General features: G+C 42.4%; 1 protein-coding gene across 7 annotated transcripts in view; it reads left to right on the forward strand.

Moving 5' to 3' along the window:
* LOC310706950 (potassium voltage-gated channel subfamily KQT member 1-like) overlaps window positions 1-26,811 on the forward strand; it is a 333,457-nt gene that overhangs the window by 190,871 nt on the left and 115,775 nt on the right. For all 7 annotated transcript variants that reach the window (XM_083503367.1, XM_083503371.1, XM_083503370.1 and 4 more), the window contains 4 exons: window positions 1,254-1,329; window positions 9,480-9,574; window positions 11,081-11,121; window positions 12,108-12,169. In XM_083503367.1, coding sequence (XP_083359493.1) covers window positions 1,254-1,329; window positions 9,480-9,574; window positions 11,081-11,121; window positions 12,108-12,169 — 274 coding nt within the window. The remainder of the gene's footprint in view (window positions 1-1,253; window positions 1,330-9,479; window positions 9,575-11,080; window positions 11,122-12,107; window positions 12,170-26,811) is intronic.

Here is a 26,811-nt window from a genome sequence, read left to right on the forward strand (position 1 = left end):
ACAGAAAATTTAGTGGTCCAGGATGAGTCAGAATGAAAGAGTGAGAGATGCTCAAAGGAAGGGATATTTATACTCAATTTCTCCCCTTTGAAGGTGATTTTCTTTTGTACAGTGGCTAGCCAGGTGCCTTTGGGTGTTCACAAGCAGAGCATAAAGGTTTACAATCCCCAAATGTGTAAGAGCAAAATGCTCTCCTAATATCTCCAGGGAGAGATTTTGCATTAAGCAGAAGTGGGCATACACAACTGACTTTACTGCATACAATTTCTGTTTGGGCCTGCCCAGGTTACCCTTATCAGCCCAGTATAAGGGGAAGCACACTCTTTACATGTGAAATATGTGAAATAATTTTGTTTTTAAAATTAAGCATGCTTGTAAATAGTAATTTGCCTGGTCAGCTGTGGTTTCTAAGGATCAAGCAGGAAAGCTTTGATAAACCACCTGGTTTTGCCAGAGTTTTGGTGTGTCACAAGCAACTGTCACAAGCTAGCGTGGGCAGGTAGGCTGGTAAAAATGTTTCTGGTTTAATAACTTTCGTGAACTCATTTGCAATGATGAAATAAAGACCAGCATCTTTCTAGGAAAGGTTTTTTGTTATAACTTCAAGTGTCCAAATATCTGTCCGTATTTTAATTTCTTTGTAGTAGAAATTTGTGGGTACCTTCAAGGAATATGAAGAGTGTCACAATGCTCCACATTTGCCTACATTGTGCCTTGCTTGCACTGATGGAAAATTCTCCAGAATTTTCTATACTTCAGATTTATCTATTTTTGTTTAACGCCTTAAACCACTAATTCTCAAACTACGCCAGGGCACACCAGCATGCCATAAGAAATGCTAGTTGAGTAGCTACAGGATGATAGAAGCCTCCAGTACCTGACCTTCTCTTTCTCTGCATGATCCACTGCTTGAACTTGCCATCTTCCAACCAGGAGGAGCGATGGTCAGACCAGTCACATGCAGAGACACAGACAGGCACAGAAGCAGATAGTGAGCTCCTTTGAAGGCAGGCAATTATTTCTCTTTCACACTCTAAAGCATTTTGGTTATGAGCACAGCATGCCTCCATTCTGCACAAGTGGATCTCAGCTGTCAGAAACTTGAAGGCTCCTGTACAAAATTGAAGCAGGAAAGACAAAGCACAAAGATCTAAAGGGGCATGTATGCTTAATATACTATTGTGAATTTGCACTGAAAAGCTTTGTATTTTAAAATCTTTGGGGGGGAAATGTGTGCCTGGTTTGTTTTGTAGGCTAACAGAAGCACATCGAACAGCTGTCAAAGTCATCAGGAGAATGCAGTATTTTGTAGCCCGGAGGAAATTTCAGGTAATAAATGGCAACAGCAACAGAACCAAGTAGTCCATAACATAAGTACTGTGGAAAAGGTATTTGAGGTGAAATGTGTAAAAAAAACCACCAACACCCACCCACCCCTCTGCCTAGGCACCAAACTGCATAGCTCCAGATTGTTCAGACAGGACCTTGATTACTCATAGCTTCTAGTATTATAGAGACTAATTACTGTGAACATTGTTTTATGTTTGAATCTATTTTTTAAAGTTTGCAATTTCATTTTTACACTGACTTACATTGTGCCACCAATACAGATCACACACAATGCACTTATTTTCCCCGTCATTAACAGTAATCCCTCATTGTATGCAGAGGTTTGGTTCCAAGGGTTCTCGAGTATGCATGAAAATCACATGCACTCAAACCCTTGGAGCTTGGCATTCAGAGCCTGGCTATGTGTTATACTCCACATGTTATACTCCAGGCTTGACTACTGTAATTCGCTCTACGCGGGGCTGCCCTTGAAGCTGTCCCAGAAGCTCCAGCGGGTGCAGAATGCTGCAGCGAGGCTCCTCACGGGGTCTCTGCCATGGGAGCATATTCACCCAGTGCTTTTCCAGCTGCACTGGCTCCCGGTGGAGGACAGGGTCAGATTTAAGGTGCTGGTTTTGACCTTTCAAGCCCTTCATGGCCTAGGACCCTCGTACCTATGGGACGGCCTCTCCCGGTATGCCCCACGGAGAGCCTCAAGGTCCATAAATAGCAACACCCTAGTGGTCCCGGGTCCTAAGGAAGTTAGATTAGCTTCAACCAGAGCCAGGGCCTTTTCAGTAATGGCTCCGGCCTGGTGGAACACTCTGCCTCATGAGACCAGGGCCCTGCGGGATCTGATTTCTTTCCGCAGGGCCTGTAAGACAGAGTTGTTCTGCCTGGCCTTTGGCTTGGAGCCATTTTTATTCCCTCCCTCTCTTTTTTTTTCTTTTCCTTTCTCCTCCTGCGATGAGGCTACATTTTAATATTTTAATGTTTCAATATTTTAATGTTGTATTTTAATTTTATTTTTAAGTTGTAATCATTCAGCTTGTTTTTTATTATTGCTTGTTAGCCGCCCTGAGCCCGGCCTTGGCCGGGGAGGGCGGGGTAGAAATAAAAAATATTATTATTATTATTATTATTATTATGTAACACACAGACATTGCATATAAGCTCTCACTGCTGGGGGTTCTGAAGTTTCTCTCTCAAAAACAGGCAAAGAAAACTGAATGGGAATACACAGTTTTCTGAGTACCTATTTGTTGTTGTTGTTGTTGTTAATATGCCTCACTATCTGTTCTCCTCCCCATTTCAGTCCATAAGAAAAATTAGTTACTAAACAGAGATAAGCAGAGAGACAAAAAGCCTAGTAAGAAAGGCAGACTGTGGCCCAGATCCCCTCCAGCTTTCTCTGCCTGTCCCTGGGGAGACTTCAGCATTCTCTGTAAATTTTGTTTTTTCTCTGTCTCTAATTTTTCCAATCTAAAGTTTGGCTTTGCACATTTTCATATCAGTTTGTAATTTTTTAAAAATACAGTGTGAAAATTCATCCGCATTTTAGTGTGAATTTGCGCTGTGGGTTAAACCACTGAGCCACTTCGGCTTGCCAATCAAAGGTCGACGGTTCGAATCCCTACGACGGGGTGAGCTCCCGTTGCTCCTGCTAACCTAGCAGTTTGAAAGCACGTCAAAGTGCAAGTAGATAAATAGGTACCACTCCAGCGGGAAGGTAAACGGCGTTTCTGTGCGCTGCTCTGGTTCGCCAGAAGCGGCTTAGTCATGCTGGCCACATGACCTGGAAAAACTGTCCGCGGAAGCGGACAAATGGCAGCTCCCTCGGCCAGTAAAGCGAAATGAGCACCGCAACCCCAGAGTTGTTCGCGACTGGACTTAATTGTCAGGGGTCCCTTTACCTTTACCTTTTTATCCTTACATGCACATTTTTATATGCAGTTTTGACTAGTGAACCATTTTTGGCAAAGCACTTTACTCTAGTATATGCATTTGTGTACACATTGCTTTGCTGGAGCAATGCATTGCAAAATTTTGGAAGAGTGCAAGTTTCAAAGGGCAGCTGTGTTTCGGTTCTTGTATTGTTTTGGAAAGTCCAAATTAGGTAGGTTTGCCTTTAAATGGGAACAGAATCAAATTTCTCCCCCCTCCCTTCAGAACCTGCCTTGCACACAACAGTTTCATGTAGCAGATCTCTCACTTTGGAATGAGTGAGTAATTGGCTTAGATCACAAAACGGTTTTGTTGTAGTTCTTTATTTTTCTGTGTTTATGCTTAAAAAGACCTGTAGAGGATGCCAGGTTAGTGCCCCTCCCCATTTTTTGTTTCCATTGTGTGTGTTTAGGGTTTGAGGCATTCTCAGCCTCTGACTGGGCAGCTTAGTCATTACTCTACAGCCTGCACATTCTAATGTGGATGATTTTATATGAACAAAGAGAGGTTTATTAGGAAGGAAGAAGATTAATTATGCTTTTGGGTAGCCTCCTCTCTCTTTTTCTGGTTTTGTTTCCCAAACCTTTGTTAGAACAGCTAGGCATTGAGCCATTGTGATACAATAGAGAGCCCCAAAAAATAGATTTGAGGGGTTGGGTGCGAGGGAGGGGTAGACTTAGACAAACAGCTCTCAAAGCATCTCTGCCGGTCAAGTCCAGAGAGTGATACTGGCACAGTTGCAATAGTCTGCTTTTCCTGGCCAGAAATAACGATGTGTCAGCGTCTGTAAGCAGGAAGTTGCAGAAAGCAATAAATTCGTAGCCTTAAAAAATTGAAAGTATAATAGTCCATCCCTTCCCTCCAAGCACATACCACACGTCAAGAAAACAGTGAAGCTGTGTTCCCCAAAACCAAGGTCCAGGTAGGCCCAGACTGCTGAAGATTATCTAAAACAATTTTGTTTGGTTTCTGTTTCTCTTTGTAGTGGTGGTGGTGGGAGAGAGGGGGTCTGTTTCCTCTACTTGTTGTCCTTGTTCTTCTTGTTCTTTGCAAGTTTAGTTTTTCCTCTCTGCTTTTATCTGGAATTTCCAGGATCCCATGGCTGCACTCCAAGCATGACTCCATCACATGCTGGAGGGTTTAATGCATGCTAATATATCTGGCCTAGGCTGGTGGCAGAGAAAAAACAGACAACACAACTAACAAGCCGTTGTTACTTCTTTTTCAGTTACTGAAATTTTCACTGTACCTTCTCTAGTCTTTTTCTGGTCCCTTGACCCACAGCCAAAAGAGGGACCCATTGCCACCCCCAGATTCCCCTTGGAGATAAAGCAGATTCAAAGACAGCAAAAAAAAACAAAGAGAGCACAGTCTTCACCTCCTTTTCCTGTGTTTACTCCATGAATAATAGCATTGTCATGCAAATTTTCCAGGTTCACTTTTTCTCTTTTTGGGGGTTCATTTTTAGTGTCTTGGCCAGTCAGGTAGCTAATTAATGCTTTTGCTTGCTTGTTCTGCTGTTTTCCCTTTAAACTTAAGTCATAGAATTGTAGAGTTGGAAGGGACCATGACAGCTGTCCAGTCAAACTCCCTGCTAACTTGTATATTAAATCTGTATGCAGGAATGGGGTCCCATGCCCACCCCACATCCAGTATTACAAAACTTGTTTCATTCTGAAGTAGTTATCACCAAACTTGTGTGCAGGCCAAAAGGGGTGTCATTGTGAAAATGAGCAAAGAGTTGAACTTTTGCCTGTAAAATAGCTTAATTGTCTTTCCAAATATGCCATTTTGACATGACCATAGTATGCTGGACAATCAGTTGCACAGCCAGAGTTCACTAATGAAACTACTTTGTTGGATATCTCTCACAATATATTGTTATACACACCCCATTTTCTTCTCTGAGCTCAGAGGCATTTCATGGGCCCATGTGTGGCCTAGGATTGGTTCACTTGGAACTGATTGAAGGTTGCCAGAGACTTGCGCCATTTCTGTGACAGCACAAAATGGTTGGTTCATGGCATGACGTCTTTTGCCCACTGACACCTTGGTGACATTGCATCCAGCCAGGGGAGGAGGCAGGGCAGGGCAGCGAAGCTCTCTAGCTACTTAGCTTTCCAGAAGCTCTCTAGCTATTTAGCTATGCAAAGGCCTGTTCTCCCGACAAAAGGGAATATGGCAGGCTAAGCTTGTCTACCTGGTTGAATTTCTTTAGCGTTGTTTTTCCCGCTCTGAAGCATAGGGTTGGGGGAAGGATTTCGAAATTTATTTTACCACCCCCCACCACCCCCACGGCAATATAAAAAGAACTCACTCTGCTAGAAATGCACTTCAGGTGCTCTTTAATAAATGAATTAGATAAACGAGCATATGAGACCCTGCCTAATTCCCTGCCTCTCCCACACTTGCTGCTGTCACCACCACCTCCTCCTTCCACTCCATCCAATGAGTTTTGTTTTTGTTTTTTTTAGCTTGCCTGCAGTTGCATGTGTCAGATGTGAATTGTCATGTGTTGGCAACAGGCTGCTCTTTAGTTCATTTCGCTGCAATGGAGTAAGTGGTGATGAGGCAAGACTGATTGCTTGAACCAACCTTTGGTACACTTATGTGGTTGTCCATCAATTCAGCTGTGAAGAGAAGACATGCTGTTAATAAAGTGTGTTGAACAGTGGTAGGTGATTTCTCATGGGTCTGTTGAGGTAAAGGGCAGGAAAGGGCATCTAACAGCAGGTTGAGGTGCTTCTCCCCAGTCATGGAAGATCAACATCAGGAACAAAGGTGGGAAGATACCGGCAGTGCCTCCTGTTTGCCAAGAGACCACTGTAGAGGTGGCATGGGTTGGGGGCTGCAGAGGAGTTAGCAGATGTGGCCTCCAAAGAGCACATTGCAGCTGTCAGTGCCGCTTCTGCAGATGCAGTAGGCGGTGCATTCATGGGAGTCCAAATTTGCTGTCCCTTTGGATCCTGCTGCCTGAGGCAGTCGCCTCCTGGGTGGTCTGACCCTGAGTGGAGCTAAGGGTAGGCAGAGCCCAAGGTTACAGCAGGCAGCACACACTTGAGCTAGAGATACACTCAGACAACCTGATATACACAGACTGACACACACAGATGTAAGTGCTGATGGTGGGGAGAAACAGCAAGGTTAGGGCCTCTGAGGTGGGCAGAAATGGTGAGGTCTAAGAGGTGGTTGGGGAGATTTCTATGCTGCGCTTCAAAAAAGGTACTAGTCCTTTTGTCACAGCACAGCACAAGAACCAAATTATGATGTCATAGTTCCCTCCTCGTTCTTTACGCCAGTCTCCTGCTTGAGTCTCCAAAATGGTGTGTTGGCTAAACTTCTGTCTCCCTGCCCCTTGCCCAAATGGAGCTGCAGCAGCAGTGTGATTAGCTGAAAGCGTCCTGAATGAAATCTGATTGGTGCCCTTCAGGCACACTTCAGAGTAAAATGAAGTGCTAGCTGTGGATTCTTGTGGGAACCAAGGCGACTAGGTGTCTCTAATCTCAAGGAAAGAAGGGTGTTTGAAGGCTTGAATGCTATTTTTTAACTGGAAATTGCCTAGAAAATTTCCTCAATCTTCTTCTGAAGGGTTAAGGGGGTGGGAACGGGGAATGGGAGTCTCAGAAGGACAGAGTAACTGCAATCAAGGAGAGGAGGAGAGGAGGAGCGGGCTACTCCTGTCAGTAGGTTGCTGCCCCTTCTGGACATTGCCTCCATCTTCTACCTGCCACACTTCCAAACTAAGGGTATCATGTAACTCAGCATTTCTTTATCTTATGGATTCTGTCCATGCCATGGCAAACCTGGATTTCTGTGGTACAAACCTCATATTACACTATGGCTTACATATGGGTGAATCATTATCCTAAGTCAGTGATGGCCAAACTTGGCCCTCCAGCTGTTTTGGGACTACAATTCCCATCATCCCTGACCACTTGTCCTGTTAGCTAGGGATGATGGGAGTTGTAGTCCCAAAACAGCTGGAGGGCCAAGTTTGGCCATCACTGTCCTAAGTCCTCGTGTAGCTAAAGCTCTATAAGCATCCAGCAGGTTATATCAATTAAAGAAGCAATCTGAAGTTTATCCTAAGTATAAAGAGAAAAGGTGGATTATGGTCTGGAGAACTATCTATTACATGAAACTTTTCATTGACTTAGAGGGGCACTTTAAACCTTTCGATTCCAGATGATGCAGTCACTGGCTGGGTGCTGAATTTCATAATCTGATATAAAACAATATGTCACTTCTTTGGTGACCAGCAACAATCTTTTGTACAGGCAATTGTTTATCCCCGGTATTATGCTATTCCTTGCACTATCAGACACCTATGTGTTACTAAATGTGTTCCTAAAGCTTCTTTATGCATTGATGGCATGAAGAGGCTCTGCATGTGCAAACATTAGGTGGGCGGGGGGGGGTCACACCCCATGCCACTCCCCCACCACCTTCACAGGCCCCATCCCTGACAAGCACGCGTAAGTGAAACCTACATGGCCTGTGTCTGAGCAGGGGAAGGGTCCCTCCAGCTTCAGAGGTGAGAGCCAACAGCGTGGCTCCCGTGCCCCTCTCTAGATGCTGAGGCTCTACATGTGATGAATGTGTAAAGAGGGTTTGGGTGGAAGCATAGATATATTGTATATGACATTGATATATTAATGATTGTACTTGTGTATTTGTTTTCTGTTCCCTGCCCTCAATTTGTTCCACAACCTTTTGCAAAAGTAAATGGAATTAATTGAAGGGTATGTGTTTGCTTAATAGTGTGAAAGGGCAGTATAGATAGCATGATAGTACACAGTTTCCAGCTGGATTTGAATCAGTCACTCAATCAGTCTGTGCATATGATCTGGATGTTCCGACCCCCGATAAGCACAGATCAGGGCCAATGACTAGGACTTGTTTAAATAAAGCATCCACATGTCCAGAATGTTTTAAAGGTGTATAAAGGTAAAGGTAAAGGGACCCCTGACCATTAGGTCGAGTCATGACCGACTCTGGGGCTGCGGTGCTCATCTCACTTTATTGGTCAAGGGAGCTGGCGTACAGCTTCCAGGTCATGTGGCCAGCATGACTAAGCCGCTTCTGGCGAACCAGAGCAGCGCACGGAAATGCCGTTTCCCTTCCCACCGGAGCGGTACCTGCCGTATTTTTTGCTCTATAAGACACACCAGATGACAAGACGCACCTAGTTTTTGGAGGAGGAAAACAAGAAAAAAAATATTCTGAATCCCAGAAGCCAGAACAGCAAGAGGGATCGCTGAGCAGCGAAACCAGTGATCCCTCTTGCTGTTCTGGCTTCTGGGATTGCTGCGCAGCCTGCATTCACTCCATAAGACGCACACATATTTCCCCTTACTTTTTAGGAGGGAAAAAGTGAGTCTTATAGAGCAAAAAATATGGTATTTATCTACTTGCACTTTGACTGACGTGCTTTCGAACTGCTAGGTTGGCAAGAGCAGGGACCGAGCAACGGGAGCTCACCCCGTCATGGGGATTCGAACCGCCGACCTTCTGATTGGCAAGTCCTAGGCTCTGTGGTTTAACCCACAGCGCCACTTGTGTCCCCAACCCTTTAAAGGTGTATAAAAGATGCTAAATTTTGTAAAGTCTGAGCCTGTTTAGTATGGTAGCTAAGAGATGGAGCTACAACCAGGAAGTCCTTGGGTCAAATCTTGTGTCTGCCATGAACTCTCTTGTTGACCTTAGGCAAGCCACTGTCTCTTATTCCCACTGCTTGTCTGAAATAGAAAAATGGGATAAAATACCAATGTATCTTGCAGGGGTGCTGCATTAAGATAATGTACATGAAAGATCTGAAAGTACTTACACAAATCCTTAAGTACCGTAGGTTCCAGTGTATAAGGTAACTTTTTAACCATGGAAAAGAGGTTAAAAAGTCAGGGGTCGCCGGGTATGGATGGCGCGGGGCGGAGGCCCCCCCCCCTTCTGAAGCAGCAGCAGCAAGCAACGGGCTCAGCTCCACGCCAGGCGGCTTTCTCCCGGCATGGAGCTGCCCAGCGTATTAGGCGACTGGGCTTTTAGGACAAATCCCGAAATTGCAGCTGCTAATTTGGGGGGTCGTCTAATACGCCCAGTCGCCTAATACGCCGGAATCTACGGTATTAATATCTATATGGCTCAAAGCAAGTGATGCAAAAACAGGATATCTCTCACCTTTTCCATTTTTATTTGTTCTCTTTTCACAGCAAGCTCGGAAGCCTTATGATGTGCGTGATGTGATTGAACAATACTCTCAAGGGCATCTCAATATGATGGTTCGAATAAAAGAACTCCAAAGAAGGTACCCAGCTCACAGTTGCTTCAGGGGCCCTGTGAGCTTGCAGTGAGGGATATACATTTGAAAAGCATTTTGGGGCAAAAATGTTGTATTTTGTACACAGAAATTGGTGGTGTTACATTGTCTAACACTGTATTAAAGAGACTTGTTGTGTTAACACAACTTCAACAAGTCTCTTTAAATACAATGTTAGATAATGTACAGGTTATTGTTCCCGCAGAGGAATGGAATATGCCTTAGCACTTTTTCAAATGCTCAAATTATTTTTTGCATGTTCTTTTCTTGCAGTCTTTACAGAAACTCTGAAAGGTTTGCCAGTTTTATTATCCCCATAATAGAGAAAGGAGGCTGATAGAAGAGTGGCAGAGGCAAAATTCACACGGGAAGTTTCCTGATGTTGCTCAGTATCCTGAGCAACATGCTACCTCAGTTTTCAATGGTGTACAATGGACCTTCTACCTCTTGGGAAAAAGAATGCAGTGGAATCCTTTTTGCAAAGATTATGCCAAGATAATATATGTGAAGCCCTTTTAAATGGATATGGATATGCTAAATTTATAAAGTTCTAATATTATCATGACCATTCTAGATATCCAGGTTGATAACAGAAACACCAGGCCCCTGGTGGCAGCCCAGATGGCTCATGATGCACAAAAGAAAACTGCCTGTCTTGGGTGCCTTGGCCCTGCTAACTGAGCAGGTGACTGAGGAGAACCTCTGTCACTGATCTCAAATCTCTGGCAGGTTTGTATGAATGTAGGCAGTCCTAAGGGCTTTATGGTCATGACCAACACTTTGAATTGTGCCCTGAAGTATACAGGCAGCTAATGCAGCTGACAAAGAATTGGTGTAATATGGTATGAGTGTTTAGTTCCTGTGAAAATCCAGGAAGCTGCACTCAGCTGCTCTAGCTGAAGCTCCTCCACCGTCTTCATGGGCAGCCCTATTTTGAGCCCATTTTAACAGTCCAGTCTTGATGTAATTGGGACAGGAATTGCTGTTGCATTAGCTTCCATATTCACATAGGATTCTAGCTGTCTGATAAAAGGCACTCCTTGCCATCCCTGGCAGCTTTGGTTCTGCAGGTAATGTTGAATCCAAGAGGAGCCCCAAGATGCAAACATGGTCTTTCAGTGGAAGTGCAACCTACCGTAATTCAGCCCCAGGTAAATTCATCCAAGCAGAATCAGCCATTTTCCCAGCCACAGTATTTCTGTATTTGTCTAGGGTATATTTCTATTTGTTTACCCTCATCTATCTCAAATCTGCCTCCAGACACCTGTTCAGGTATTTCACAGCCTTTCTAGGATTAGCCAATGGAAACATGAGGCAGAGTTGTGTGTCATCTATGTACTAATAAGGAGCAGGAACAAGGTTCAAGCTCTGTCAGTCCTTGTCTAGACTTGCTCTCTGTCCTGTAGATCACACAAGCAAAATTGGCATCACTACAACCTAAGCATAATGAAATCGACTTGATAAGATTCTTGTGTAATCAAATTCTCTTTTCAGGTTGGATCATTCCTTGGGGAAGCCTGGCCTCTTTCTTCCAGGTACAGAACATTTCTATAGACCTATCAGTTGCATCAGCCAATGAAGGGCAGGTGGGGGGGGTATTTAACTGAAAATTTAGGCCACTATTTAGTTATTATATTCAGCTGATAGTCAACAAAAGTTTGTGAAAAGCATCTCTAATGATTCTTATATGTGTTTCTTTTACTATGAATGTAAATGTAACAAATATCAGAGGACTGGGCATCTTATGGGCAGTTTTCTCCATGCATCTTTAGCTACAGATCAGCGTAACATAGCTCAGAGATCAGGAAAGGAGGGCAGGGCTGAACAGAAATACTCACTTCTTTTCTCTTTCTGGATTAACTTGATTTGCTCTCCATAATACCAGGTCCTCGCCAAACTTAGCTGGCAGTATAGCATCATCCTACTAGCTCTACCCTATCAGGACACCCTCCCCTCACTTATCTGGATAGTGGCAGCAATATGAGTGGTAGAAAGATGTGAGTCAGAGCTTTGGTTAATTTAGCTGTGAAAGCAGGGAACTTTCTCAGCCCTTTATCCAAGGATGTCAGGGGTTGCCCTTCTCTTGTGTCCCAGTATACATGGACCTCTGCATTCCGTGGTGGTTGGGGGGGCCAGAGCCTCCCTCCTGACATTGGTGTCCCTACAGCTTACCTAGGTGGCGCTGGGCAGAGCAGGGCAGCAGCAAGGGTGGGATGGCACAAATGCCTTGGTGGAGCCAGGCCCTGTGCTTCTGTTGTGCCCACACAGCAGTGCCCTTGCCGCTGTCCTTCTCCACCAGCATCACTGAGGTAAACTGCAGCAACATTGGTGTTAGGATGGCAGCTGCGCCCCACCACACCAGCAACTACTGTTGGTATTTATCTATTATGGAGGATATAGTGCAATCATGTCGCCAGCCAATTTTCTACTACCTTCTTGCTAGAACTATGTTAAATAAACTAGCTGCATTTCCCCCCAGATATATATAATTGAGTATTTTTTCCCTTTTTTCTTTTTTAAGAAAAGGGAGTAGACAAAGGATACTATACGGTAGGAGCCAGACTGATCCGGCTAGAGGATAAGGTAAGCATTTGTTTGTTTGTTTGTTTTAAAGCACTCTTCACATACCGTTAATGATATCAGATTTATGTGCCATGAAGATTGTACAGTATCTTACCATCATTTACTTTTAACACTCTGAGAAGCCAAGATAGGAAGAGAATACACTAATACAGCCACCGAAAGTGGCTAGGGAAACTAAGCCAGATGGGTGTGGTATAAATAATAAAATTATTATTATTATTAACTGGAAGACGTTTGATGAAGAAGTTTTCTGTAGGCTGTGTTAGGGCTATCTGTACATGGCAAACTTTGATGCAAACTTTGGTGCAAAGCAGGAATATTTGCTTTTTGACCGCGTGAGTAGTATAAAGATGTGTCTGAAGCTCAAAAGGTATGAAACCTGAAGCACGGAGGAATTTATGGATGGCCTTTGTTTCCAAGGTTATCAAACCTAATGCATGGCAGTTTGCTGGCTTGTTTTTGCTGGGATATCGCTGGGATATATGGAGACAAGTGTGTTGAACTGCTGATAAGAATCAATAAAGTGTTGATCTGTAATGGAAGAGTAAGCTGCGTGGGCAGTGCCCTGCTTTGGTGAAAGGGAAGGGATAGATAGATGCAGGGGTTTATTTTGAGGTGGTACGTAACTGTATGCTGTACCGCCACCTCTTTTCGCCTCCGTCTCCTCCACTGCTTCCCTGGAGCCATTTTGGCATGACCCGCCAAAATAGAGCTACCACAAAGTGGCATGGCTAGAGTGGCCATCTCCCCCTCCCCCTTCCTTGACTAGTGCTTATTCTACCACAAAGTGGCACGGCAAGAGTGGCCAATGCTACTTTTTCCTTTCTTTGCTGCGTGGGCCACTCTAGCTCCACCACTTTATGGTAGAGGAGGACTGCTTTGCTCTTCGACCACAAAGTGGCATGGCTAGAGCAACCTTCATGTCAAGGAGACAGCTGCTCTAGTCATGCCACTTTGTGGTAGCCCCCCTTTGGTGGGGTGTGTCAAAACTCCTCCAGGGGGCAGGAAGTTGGAAGCTTTGGGGGAGGGGAAGGGTGTGTACCAGGCAGTGCCTCCTTTTTTTTCAAATGAAGCACAGGATAGATGATAGTACAGTCATACCTTGGGATAAATACACTTCGGGATGAATTCAAGTGAATTTTTATTTGTATGACCCAAGGATGTGGGCAGAGTGCTTTGTAAGCACAACGTTTCACATCTATGTTCAGTCTTGGTCATCCTCCTGGCTGATAACATATGACGTTAACATTTGTTGAGGTACGTAGATTGGCCGGGTGCTGTGCATCAAACAGGCGTCATATTTTGCTTCCTTTAAACAAAGTGATACATCTTTGGACTATAAAGGGACATGCCCCCCCCCCACATCACCACACACATCCCCCCATTAGTATATCTCTAAGACTTCAACTAATCTTAATCTGGACAGATAATTGTGTGTTTAGATGCACAATTATTAGATGCATGAATTCAACTTATTTTCACCTTAGTTTACTCAGCTGAACACAACTGAGCTACATGTGCAGCATGCAAGTGCACACTTCTGAAGTCACAAGTGCTGCACTGCTAAGAGCCAAACCATTGTCTGACTTAGTGGTTTGTTCCCCTCCAACTATGAGCAGTGAGCCAAGAGCAAGCTTTCGTTACCGCTTGTGTTTGTTTTCAAGAGAAACAATTCACAAGCCTGGGTTCAGATTAGGGCTTTTTATCAGCCAGAACTCACCAGAACTTAGTTCCGGCCCCTCTCAGGTGGGCTCCATTACCATTATAAGAGAACAAAGGAGGTGTTCAGGATGAGTTCCGGCACCTCTTGTGCTAGAAAAATAGCATTGGTTCAGATGTAACAATAAACAATATGGATGCTTTGGTTGAGATTCCTGCATTGCAGGGGTTTGGACTAGATGGCCCTTGGGGTTCCATCCAACTCTACAATTCTGTGATTCTGTCATTCTAAGATCATGGCTTAGCTCCCAGGTGTAGGACAACAGCAGGAGTGGGCAAGCAGCCAGGCACCTACACTTTCAGCAGTGTGCACCAGCACCTTGTGTGTTCACATTTAAACCATGGTTTAGTTTAACTAGTGCTTTGAAGTAGCATGTAAACCAGTCCAGGGAACAATCTGGAGGTATTGGTAAAATGGAGGCCCTGGGTTCTTTTTTTATATATTTCAAAAGAGAAAATGTTCAAAATGAAACACACGGGATGGCTACTTTAAGAATCCAGTATTTACAGTTTAAAAATAAGTAACATAAATAATACTTGGGCTTCAGAAATCAGACTCATTGATTTTTGCTTTAATCCCTACCAAATGTAGTCTACACATTTAGCAAATGACTATGTTCAGTTTGTATACACACAGAGCCCTATGTACACAAGAGGAGTGGTTTTGCCAGTGGGGAAAGATTAATGTGGTCTTTTTTATGTGCTATATATATATTTACCTATAAGCCTGGTTACATGAACATTAAAAGTATTAAAAATGTCAAGATTATGTTAATTCTGTTCTGAAAGGAATCCTTCGCTCTAAATTATAGCTAAGAAATTACATTGCTTATTCATGAATTTTATGTTTAAGTGGCTGTTTCCAAAAATGTCACTGTAGGAGGGAAGAAAGGTTCATTTTCCTTGGCTGGTGCTCCATAGCTGTACCTGTGTTCATTTGGTTTCATTCAGGCAAAGAAATGCTGGAGACTAAAATAACTTCTTACATATTGATGTGTGCTTGGAAGAACGGACTTGTAGTGCTTTGGGCTGTTGGTAGCATCACATATGTGTATAAAATTCTACAAGTAGAAAACTGAGATGGAGGGGAGGCTGTTTTTCATTGATGGGGGGTGGGTGTCTTACCACTAACTGTAGTTAATTAATGAACAAGTTAAAAAGCTAAACGCTGGGAATAAGGCCCATTGAACTCAGTGGGATTTCTGAATGGAGACATGCTGGGTGCACTTTGAATATTTGTAGCACCTCACTGAAATCTTATTAAAAATATAAGAAACAAAGGGAGACTATTTTCAAGTACAGCGAGGCCATTTCTTCAATTAAACATATAATACCTGGCCTTCATTTTACTCTTGAAGAAAGTCCAGTTCTTGGAGGTTTTGAGCCAATGTTGGTAAATAAGGCACAGTTCTTAGTTTAACCACTGAAGTGTAAATTTGTGGGTTTGACTAAAACCCTGAAGCAAAACACACAGATAGATGCTGATGCAAATGTTTTTATTTTTACTATAGTTGTGCTTTTGTTCCCTCTTTTGGAATCACCCATTGGATCTAGCATGGCATATTCTGCGCTGGACTGTCATGAAGGAAGAGTAGCAAAGACACTGTTGTCCAACCCAGGATATTCTTATTAGGAAGCACAGAGCTGAGATGGGCTGTGACTGTGCAGGTTCACTACCTTATAGCCACTTGTCAGAAAGTCCAGATCCTTGCAAGACAGTCTGCAATATCACTGACCGTTTTCTATATGCAAGGGACCTGGGCCCTCCCCTGCTGTCTGAAGTGCTACAGCCCAGACACAGGTTGCCTGTCTTAGTGAGAACTAGCCTGCAGATTCCAAGCTTCTCCCTGATCAGCATATTGATTTGTTAAACTATTGCTTTACAAGCTCTGCTTCCTCCCTGTCTAGGAAAGGGAAAGCTGGTCAAGGCTCTGTAGGTGCCACAATTCCATGGGAGCACCAAAAAGCAATAGAAAATGGTACTGGGTACTGAAATTGGCTTCCTGAGAATGTGAGCTTCCGTTTTAAAAATATTATCTTTGCCATTCTCAGCAAAATAAGGATGAGATTTGCTCCTCTGTTTTCCAGAACACAGCCTGGGTGTAGGATTTCCATTGTGGGGTACACACTGCATTATCTTGGTTCCTTCTGCTTTCGAGCCTTCTCTCTTAAATGCTACTAGGCAGCAACCTTGTGGAATCAGGTCTTTCTGGGTCCTGATGCCCATCCAATTCCACCTTGGCTTTCATCTGCCTCCACACCTCCATGGCTTTTGCTTGTGTGGGTTTCGCTGATAAAATTTCAAGCAGCCATCTGAGACTGTGGGAGGTCAATAGCTAGATTGTTTGGTGTAGGTCACATGCACCTGTGGTTTCATTGAGATGAAGTAATAATACTTAGCAATGCCTCCAAATCACTGGGGAAAATTTTATTAGTGTCAGTGAAATATTCAGTAGGATGAGAAGATGAAGTACTCTGCAAGAGTACAAATGAACTGCTTTATTTTTGTGAAGGCAATGATGCAGGAGCATCGCACAACCATTTGTGAAGCTAGAGGATACAAAAAGTCCACTTCAGATCCACTACAAAATCACTTTGTGTCAGTGAATTCTTGCAGCCTCAGTAAAAGGGCCACCTGGGGGCCCCTGACGGTAACCATGTGTCCAACAGGTCAGTTGTCTATTTAAAAGTCCTTTATCTGAAGAGCTGCCAAGTCCATGTAGAGTTTAAAGATAACTGGAAGGGAGAGCGGGTATATTGTGTGCAATTCAACATGAATTTTACTATGTAATGAGACCATTGATCCATAAAATGAAAGCAATAAACCAGGCTGCAATCTACTATCCAGTATCAAAAACTGGCAGTGATCTACCCATTGCCATTGGAGGGACAAGGTGGGAGGGGGGAGTTTAAGTGGGAGAGTGTGTGGAAACACTCCAACTGGAGGGACGAGGAGTGCGCATGGGGAAGGAGGTGGCTAACTGAATGAAGTGGGGGGGGGAGGAAAGGGAGGCAAGTGTTCTCTTCCCCCACCCAAGTCACCTCCCCCTTTCTCCCCTGCATGTTTTCCAGCATCTGCCCATGCTCCCCATTCCCCGGGTGAGTCCCAGGGCTTCTGTCTCCACTTCGAGCAGCATCAGAAAGCAGCAGCCACAGGCTGCCTGCGTGTCCCTGGCATGGCGGCACTGGGACACGGCCAGGGGGGCTGGAGCCTGCGCTCAGTGCAACCACCCCATGCCCTGCTCAGGAATGCGGCTGCGCTGCCTCGCTTGGGGTCGGGGTTGGGACAGGGGGAGGGAGAGAAGGCAAAGGAGCGAGAAGGTCAATCTGTGCAGCATAGTTCCCCCACCACATGCTCCCCCCCAAACACCATCTCTGTGTGCTGGGGGAGAGTCGCCAACTTCCAAGTCTCCCTACTCCGGAGTCACTTCCATTCTGAGGAGCCGCCCAATTCCACTTCCATCCCAGGGAAGGGAAGGAAGCGTCGGCAGTCACTGCTGGGGCCAAGTCGCTCGCTCAAAACAGAAGTGCGCACTCAAATCGGAGCATGTTTGGCTTCCGGAAAAAGTTTGAAAACCAAAGCACTCATTTCCGGGTTTGAAGTGTTCGGGTTCCAAGCAGTTTGAGAACAAAGCTGTTCCAAAACTGAGGTACCACTGTACTCCAACCTTGTCATACCAAAGGTATGCATGCCACCCATATGTGTTTCCGAACCCCTCCTGATCTAATATATCTGTATTTTCCAAGCTGAACCAATTCTTTAGCCATGGGAGAATAATAATAATAATTTATTACGGCCGTAGGCCCATACAGATAAAAACAAGACATAAATAACAGCCTGTGCACGTGGGAAAAAACAGCCGCTAAAACACTACTATAACAATAAAATACTATAAGATGGAATGGCATACTACGCCTTAATTAGCTTGTGGTGCTCCTTGGCAACGCTTTTGGGTAAGGACAGCGACCAGGAACCTAGCCACTTTAGCCATGTTAAACATGCAGCTTCATAATATATTTTAAGATCCGGTAATGAAAAGCCTCTTCTCTCCTTTTTGTCCGTTAGAATTTCGAACTTTATTCTATGCTTCCTCCCTGCCATACAAACCTAGAAATCGTTTTTTGCCACTCCTTGAATTTGCCTTGTCCTATAATAATTGGGGTGATTTGGAATAAAAAGAGCATCTTAGGTAAGACACTCATTTTTATGGCTGCTATCCTTCCACAGAAAGATAGTTTCAATCTATCGCATATTTCCAAATTTGTTTTTACCTCTTTCCAAGTTGTTTTGTAATTATCCTTAAATAGGTTTGCATTTTTCGGGGAGAGCTAAGACACCCAGATATTTTATTTTCTTTACCATTTTTATCTCTGTTTTGTTTTGTAATTGATCTAATTGTTCCCCCTTCATATTTTTTACCATCATTTTTGTTTTACTTTTGTTAATTTTAAATCCTGCCATTGCTCTGAATTCTTTAATTACATTTATTGCTTCTACTGTCAAAGACTGAGGTTCTTGTAATGTCAAAACTATGTCATCAGTGAAAGTTTTGACCTTGTATTCTTTTTCTTCGCATTTTATTCCTGTGATTTTTTTTCTGTTTCTGTTATATTTTGAAGTAATACTTCCAATATTGATATAAACAGCAAGGGTGACAGTGGGCAACCCTGCCGTGTGCCCTTTGTAATTTGGAAGCTCTCTGTCAATCCATTATTTATTCTGAGTTTTGCATTTTGATCCTTATAAATTGCTTCTATACTTCTTAAGAACTTTGTCCCCAGACCCATCATTTCTAAATTATTTTTCATGAAAAACCAGGACACATTATCAAACGCCTCTTTGGCGTCTATAAAAATTAGAGCAGCTTGTTTATTTATTTTTGTTTCTAAATATTCAATTATATTTACTATATTTCATATGTTATCTTTTAACTGCTGTCCTGGTAAAAATTTCGCCTGGTCTGGATGGATTTGCGAAACCGTAATGTTTTTTAGTCTCTGCGATAATACATTTGCAAACAATTTATAGTCGTTGTTTAGCAATGATATCGGTCTATAATTTTTTACATTAGTAAGATCTGTTCCTTGTTTTGGTATTAACGAAATGAATGCTTCTTCCCATGTTTTAGGGATCTGCCCTTTTTCCATCATATTATTCATTACTTCCTTTAGCGAAGGGACTAGCTGTTGGCTTAATTTCTTATAATATTTAATTGGTATGCCATCAGGCCCCGGGGCCTTCCCCCCGCTTAATTACATCTATAATCTCTTCTTCTGATATTGGTCTTTCTAGTTGTTATTTCTTACGAAATTGCTTTCAATTTATGTTCTCCTATGTAAGTTCTTATCTTCTTTTTATTTTCTTTGGGTGCCTTATGTAGTTCTTTATAGAATTTAAGAAAAGCTTTCCTTATTTCTTTGGGGTTGTCTATTATTTCATTATTGTCTTTTATTATATTTATAATATTCTGTCCTTGTTTTTTCTTTAATTGCCAGGCTAGCCATTTTCCAGTTTTGTTTGCTGACTCAAATTTGTTTTGTTTTAATAATTTAATTTTCCATTCCACTTCTTGGTTTATAATCATGGATAATTTCATTTGCAACATTTTACTTGCTTTTTAAAGATTTAGTTCCTCTGGTTTCTTGACCATCTGATTTTCTATGTCTCTTATTTTATTTAATATTTCTTATTTATTCTTTTCTCTCTCCCTTTTTTGAATACAGTTCTGTTGCAAGAAAAATCATCGCATAACTGCTTTGCTTGCGTCCCAGACGACATTAATGTCTGTGACTTTATTTAGATTTAATTTGAAATATGTGTTTAAGTAGTTTTTGGTTCTTTCCAGTGTGGAAGCCAGTGTGGTGTAGTGGTTAAGAGCGGTAGTCACGTAATCTGGGGAACCGGGTTCGTGTCTCCGCTCCTCCACATGCAGCTGCTGGGTGACCTTGGGCCAGTCACACTTCTGTGAAGTCTCTCAGCCCCACTCACCTCACAGGGTGTTTGTTGTGGGGGAGGAAGGGAAAGGAGAATGTTAGCCGCTTTGAGACTCCTGAAGGGGAGTGAAAGGCGGGATATCAAATCCAAACTCTTCTTCTTCTTCTTTCTAATATTTCAGTATTGTCTAGCAAACTTTCATTTATTCTCCACCTTCGTGTTCTTGGGTTTTTACTCTTCCATTCCATTACTTTAGCATTATGATCTGATACTGTCTTTGGTAAAATTTCAGCTTTCACCACTCTTATAGTTAATTGTTTTGATATCCAATTTGATCTGCCTGGCTCCAGCTTTGGTTTGGTTCTAAATAATATGTAAATTGCTTTGTTAATGGATTTTTTAGTCTCCATATATCCACTAAATTATTATTCTCTGTTAAGGATGTAAAGGAGTTTGGTAGTTTCCTCTGGTCCGATTTCACTCTTCTTATTGATCTATCCATTTCAATGGAGGTTACCCCATTATAAACTCCCAACAATATAATATTATAGTCTATGTAGTCTGTCAATATTTCCTCCAATTTTTTTTATAAAAGTCTGCTTTCCTTTCGCTTGGTGCATATATCCCCACTATGATTATTTTTTCTCCTTCTATTTGTACTTGTACTCCTATTATTCTTCCTTCATTATCTTTGAATGTTTGTTGTGCATTATATTTATTTTTAATATATATAACAACTCTTCTCTTCTTTTGCACATCTGAAGAGATAAATTTGTTCCCTAGTTTTTTATTCCTTAAGACTCTATTGTGTTTCCATGTTACATGTGTTTCTTGCAAACAAATTATATTTACTTTTTTTAATTAACTAATTTGATTTTATTTCTTTTGGCTTTATTATTCATGCCATTAACATTCCAAGATACTATTTTAATTGTCATTTTGATTTATTTTATTGTTTTCATTTAAATATCTCCTTCTTCTCACTCTTGTTCTTGTTTATCTTCACTTTCCTGTTCCCCTCCCTCCATCTTCCCCAACTCCTTACATCTTCTCCCAAATTCCTGCATTTCTTGTACTGTCTTAATTTTAAATTTCTTGTCCTTATAGTAAAATGACACACCTTCTGGATATTTCCATCGAAACCTTATTTTGTTAGCAGTTAGATTTTTATAAATTCCTTATAAACATTTCTCTTGCGTAAGAAGCAATTTGGAATGTCCTTGAATACCACAGTTGTTTTCCCATCTATAGTCAATTGTTTTTCTCTACTTTTCCTTAGAATTGCATTCCTCACTTCTGATGAGTTAAAATTGCTAAACAATCTCTTGCCTGTAACAAGGTGACTTTTATTCTAAAGACATTGGTCACCATGTAATCTAAGTCCTCCTTCATTTCTAGCAATAATAATAAGCCTCTCTCACACATTTCTCCCATCTTTTTCTGGAAGTCCTCGGAATTTCAAATTCTGTGCTTTTTGATTCATTTCAAGAAAGGCTAAATTGTCTAATGTGTTCTCTTGCACTTTCGAAAGCTCCTCTATCTGCCCTTTCATTTTCTCTCCTTCTTTTTTATTCCCCTCCATTTCTTTCTGAATTTATTTCGATTGTTCCTCTACTGTTTGTATTTTTACTTTCAATTCCTTCTTTTGTCCTGATAAGTCCTGATAAGTCTGTTGCAACTTCCACTAACTTTTCCTCAATTTTTTTTCCACTTTCCTTTACCTCTCTCCTTATTTCTCTTATCTCTGCCAATATTTTTGCAAAATCTCCCTCCCCTTCTATCTCAACTTTTGATGTCCTTCTCTCCCCTGGTGTTGTTGTTTTTCCTATCTTACTCATGTTTCTTTAATTAATAGTTTGTTTCAAGGTGCAATTTCTCAAACCACCACTGGGGGCATATATTACCCTGTTTGTCAAAAAAACTTATTTTTCCTGCTGTTCTCTCTTTCGCCACTGAATGTCTCTTATCTCTCTCACTTTCTCTTTTACCCAATGATTATCTTAATTTCCTTTCCTTAAGAACAGTCTCTTATAGTCCAAACAAACATATACAGATACATATTCAAATGCAAATACAAATCTCCACCCCCCCTTGTTCTGCTCCTAATTGAATCCGTCGTTCTGCACAGCGTCTGTAATGAAGAAAGTCTAATAAGGGGGAGAATATAAAACTTCTAATTCCCCTGCCGCTTTTCGCAGAGGGTAGTGTGGAAAAGGTCCCAAACCAATCAGTTCTGATACTTTGTAGATATTGAGAAGTAGAATGCAAACAGTATCTCTGATGTCTCTACAGTCCAAAGCTCTTAATAACGTCTTTGGGATGTTTCCAATAACCGTGTTGTTACAATAAGTCTTTAGGCTTAATAATGTTTCCAAGCTAATGTTTCCAAAAGCACCTTAACAGTACAGTATACGAAACTCCAAGTTGCTCCCAAATGTGCTGAGTTTCACGGGCATTCAAAACATTGTCTAAATCTCACATTTAAGTTTGTTTTGTTTAGCTTTGTCTTGTCTCTCTTGCCCCTCGGGGAGCTGAGACCTTTTCTCTTCTTTGTTACTCAGTAGACTTTGTAAAATGCTGACTCATAACGATTTTTCCCTGCACCATTTTCTCCACCGGCATCAGGTATGATTTCCTTAATTTCCAAACCATTAAAACTTTCCCCCATACCTCCTTGTTCTTTTACTGCTTTCGCCCTTTACCTTTTTGTTTTTGGAGTCTGGGGTTTTATCGTAAGCCTCGGAATGCTTTACCGCTACACCTTCGGAGCCTGTGGCATCACTCTGCAGGTCTAGAATGGATCCTAGTGTTCACGTCTTCAATCCTGCCTCCTTTCCGGACCTCAACCAGTCCGGTATGCGCACAGGAGAGTCGCCCTGAACGCAGCCAGATCCCCCAGTCCCTGAGGATTTACCTCCTCGGGTTTCGAGGTTTGCGGAGCCCTGGCGTAACCTCTTTTTGCCTCACGAAGCTCAGGACCTCTCCAAAGAGTTGATCCCGCGATCCTTCAAATGGTGATGATAAAACAGGAAGTCTTGATAGCCCATTTTCAGTGGATTTCTCAGACATCCGTAGCCAAGCCCAGTCATGAGCTCAGGCAACAGACTCAGAGCAGCAGCATACTGTACACGCCTGGCCTCTAGCTCTGCCTCCTGCAGGCCTGTCCATAAATAATTTTCTCACTGCCAGTATGACCATACTTGCTACCCATACCAGGGCTTGTCCTCACCTCCTCCATTTGCCCTGCCAATTCCCCCTGGGTAAACCTGCAGTTTATCACTGAATTTGACCAAACAACAATCAGGTTTTCTGTGGTTCAGTGGTAAAGAGTGTGTTTTTCAGGAGAAAGCTGAGGGGCAAATGCAAAAACACTCGGACCCATGCTTTCTAGGCAAGGGTCAAGCCCTTAATCTCTTCTGTGTCACTCTGCAGACACATCTGAATCTGCAGGATTGGAATTCTCTTCTTTTTTAGCTTGCTTTTAAATTAATGATTAAGCATCAGCGTCATTCATTCTCACATTCTTCCTTTGTATAGACCACTGAAGGCTTGTTTGTACATTTAATTTCAAAATTGTAGGGTACTTCAAAACAAAAAGGAGAAGAACCACTTCAGTGGTTTTTTAAAAATCACTATGCTCCTAAATTTAGTCTTTTTGCTATTTGTCAATAGCCTTTACTATTTTTCTCTGAGGCCAGACTATATAACATTTACCCTAATAATGACTTGTTGCGCTTCATTCTGATTTTCTAACATCTCTTAAATTGTAATAGTGAAGACTTAACTCAAGATACAAGCAGAGAAAAAGATTCCAAATCTAATTTTATCCTGACTAGCTGGGGTGTTGCAGTTTGTGTTGGTGTCTTGGGGCAGGCAATACTTTGCCCTGGTGGCAGCACGGTGTGTGTGTGTGTGTGTGTGTGTGTGCGTGTGTGCATGAATGCATATTCTCTTTTCCCTACAACTCTGTTAATCTTTGGGTCAAGTTCCATTTCTAAAAATAGCTTCTCACATTTTATGCAGGAATGTTTGCCTATGCAAAGTAAACACCTTCATGTAAGCCTCCTTTTAAGGCATAATGTTGACTTTTGAAATTTATTTAGCCTCTTTTTCTTACGATAAACTAATTATAGCTTTTCCTTTTTGAAATAGCATAATCCACCTTTAATTTCTTTCACTACAAGGAGTTGAATAATTGATGTGTTGCTTCAGGTAAAGAAGACACGTGCTCTAAAATTTTGCCAATTAATCTAAATAAAAAGATAGTGGGCTGCATTGTGATAGATAGTGCAAACTGGTGACAGGGAGAACTGAGAGGGCCCTGTTTCAAATCTTACTTCTGCCATGAACAGCTTACAGGCTGGCCTTAAGCCACAAGGCTTGCATCCTGTAGTATTAGTAGCAATATTGACCCATTTTATCTGGTGGTTGAGATAATTTATCTGAAATGCTTTCAGTGACTGGGAAAAGTGTTTTATGCTTAGTATTATAATTAGTTTGATAGAGGATGAGCATTTAGGAATACATTAAATATAGCCAACATAATTAGAAACTAGCCAGAAACATGTGTTCTTATCATGTTTTCCAGTTCTAGAGAGGTAGCTGTGTAATCTTTTGCAGAGGAAGACCATGTGGTGTCCTCTAGAAGTTGCAAAACTGCAGCTTCCATCAGCCCCAGGCAGTATTGGCCAGTGGTCAAGGATGTTGGAAACTAGTCCAGCAACATCTGGCCAACACCAGGTTGGCTACCCCGATTTACTGCAGCAAATGCAGCAACAAGTTTGTTGACATCTTAACGAAAGCATTGAGGCATGAACTTTCATGGTTTGGAAGTGGCCTAATCTGAAAGGCTCTAGTCCACCAATGTTTAAAGTGACTCTGTAATCATTTATCTATAGCACGACTCCTTTTTCTTTATGTGGCCATAGCATCTTAAGTAGACATTAATAATATCAATAAACTTCATTTTTAATAAAAGAATGCAAAGGAACACCAGGATTAATTCCTTCTCCTTTGCACTGTGTATCATTTGTTTGGAGTAACATTTATGCATCTGAGGCCCCTCATTTTTGAATTTAAAATTAAATCTTCATCTAAACAAGCTTTTAGGGATTTCATCCAAACTGCTAGTCAGTTGTCTAAAAATTAAAAGAGCATTCCAGCAGCAACAGGATTTTATTCTAAGTAATGAGCATTATTCACTCTGTAGTTATTTTCGGAGATTTAGAAGTTACGTGATAAATCCACATTACATGTGGGAGAAGCAAGGGTTAAATTTACTTTGCTTTCTTGGATGGGTCCTCAGCTTGTGGATGGCGCATAATGGGGACCTGTCTCTTGGGGTTTGGGGAGGGACTTGCAGTCTCGTGGCTGTGAGGAAATTGTGTAGCGGCTGAATATTATTTTGCAGCCCACAACATAGGAAGAGCAACAAGGTGCAAAAATGAAGTCAAAATTTAAATGCTCTCTTTCTATTATTACTGAAAATGTGTTTGCAGAGATTAACTTATTGAATGCTTACTTCAACAAATAATCAGAATATATTGCTATAGAGTACTAGGGGACGCCCCCCCCCCCCGCTTGCCAACCCTCCAATTCTTTACACCTCACACAACCCCTCAACAGCTCCTTCAACCCCCACATTACTGTCTATCCCCCACCCAATTGCCAACTCCTATCCCAACAGAGTTTGCTCAAGATTCTCCCATCTGCACCTTCCCACAATCCATCCAATCCCAGGATGTCACTGCCACTTGTGGAGGAGATGTGCCCAGACTCCTCTCTAGGCACATGGGGGGGGGGCTTTCTCCTCCTCATTCCTGAATCTTCTGTGAGCAGCAGTGGGCCCTTGGGAGTTAGGCAGTTTCAGAGGGGAGGGTGAAGGGGAAGTTTTCACAGAATCATAGAACTGTAAAGTTGGAAGAGACGACCAGGGGTCATTTAGTCCAACACCCTGCAGTGCAGGAACCACAGCTAAAGAATCTGGGACAGATGGCTATCCAATATTTTCCAAGAGTCCATGATCTTTTGGACAAACTGCTGGCAATTTTGAATTTGAGTTTCTTCATTAGTCTTCAGAATGAAATCTAAGTATGTATAAATGAGTTGCTCATATTGTACATTAAAAAGTTAAAGGACCCCTGGACGGTTACTTCCAGTCAAAAGTGACTATGCGGTGCAGTGCCCATCTTGTTTCAGGCCAAGGGAGCCAGCGTTTGTCTGCAGACAGCTTTCCAGGTCATGTAGCCAGCAGAACTAAACTGCTTCTGGCACAATGGGACACTGACGAGTGCAAAAGCGCATGGAAACGCTGTTTACCTTCCTGCCGCAGCAGTACCTATTTATCTACTGCCACTGGTGTGCTTTCAAACTGCTAGGTTGGCAGAAGCTGAGACAGAGCAACAGGAGCTCATCCTGTTGTGCAGATTTGAACCGCCAACCTTCTGATCAGCAAGCCCAAGAGGCTCAGAGGTTTAGACCATAGCATCACCGCGTCTAAACTGCATCTAAACCACTGTGTCTCTTGGACTTGCTGACCAGAAGGTAAATAGCATTTCCTTGTGCTCTGGCTTCCGTCACGGTGATCCGTTGCTCCAGAAGCAGTTTAGTCCTGCTGGCCACATGATCCAGAAAGCTGTCTGCAGACAAACGCTGGCTCCCTTGGCCTGAAGCAAGATGAGCGCTGCACCACATACAGTGGTACCTCGAGTTACAGATAGTACCTCGGGTTAAGAACTTTGCTTCAGGATGAGAACAGAAATCGTGCGGCGGCAGTGGGAGGCCCCATTAGCTAAAGTGGTGCTTTAGGTTAAGAACAGTTTCAGGTTAAGAACGGACCTCCGGAACAAATTAAGTTCTTAACCCGAGGTACCACTGTAGTCACTTTTGACTGGACTTAACTGTCCAGGGGTCCTTTCCCTTTCCTTTTTACCTTGTACATTAATGAAAGTGTTTAAAGAATAACAATAACAAATAATGTACCTTTGGG

Source organism: Podarcis liolepis (assembly GCF_965112155.1).
Source record: "Podarcis liolepis genome assembly, chromosome: 5".
NCBI classification, from domain to species: domain Eukaryota; kingdom Metazoa; phylum Chordata; class Lepidosauria; order Squamata; family Lacertidae; genus Podarcis; species Podarcis liolepis.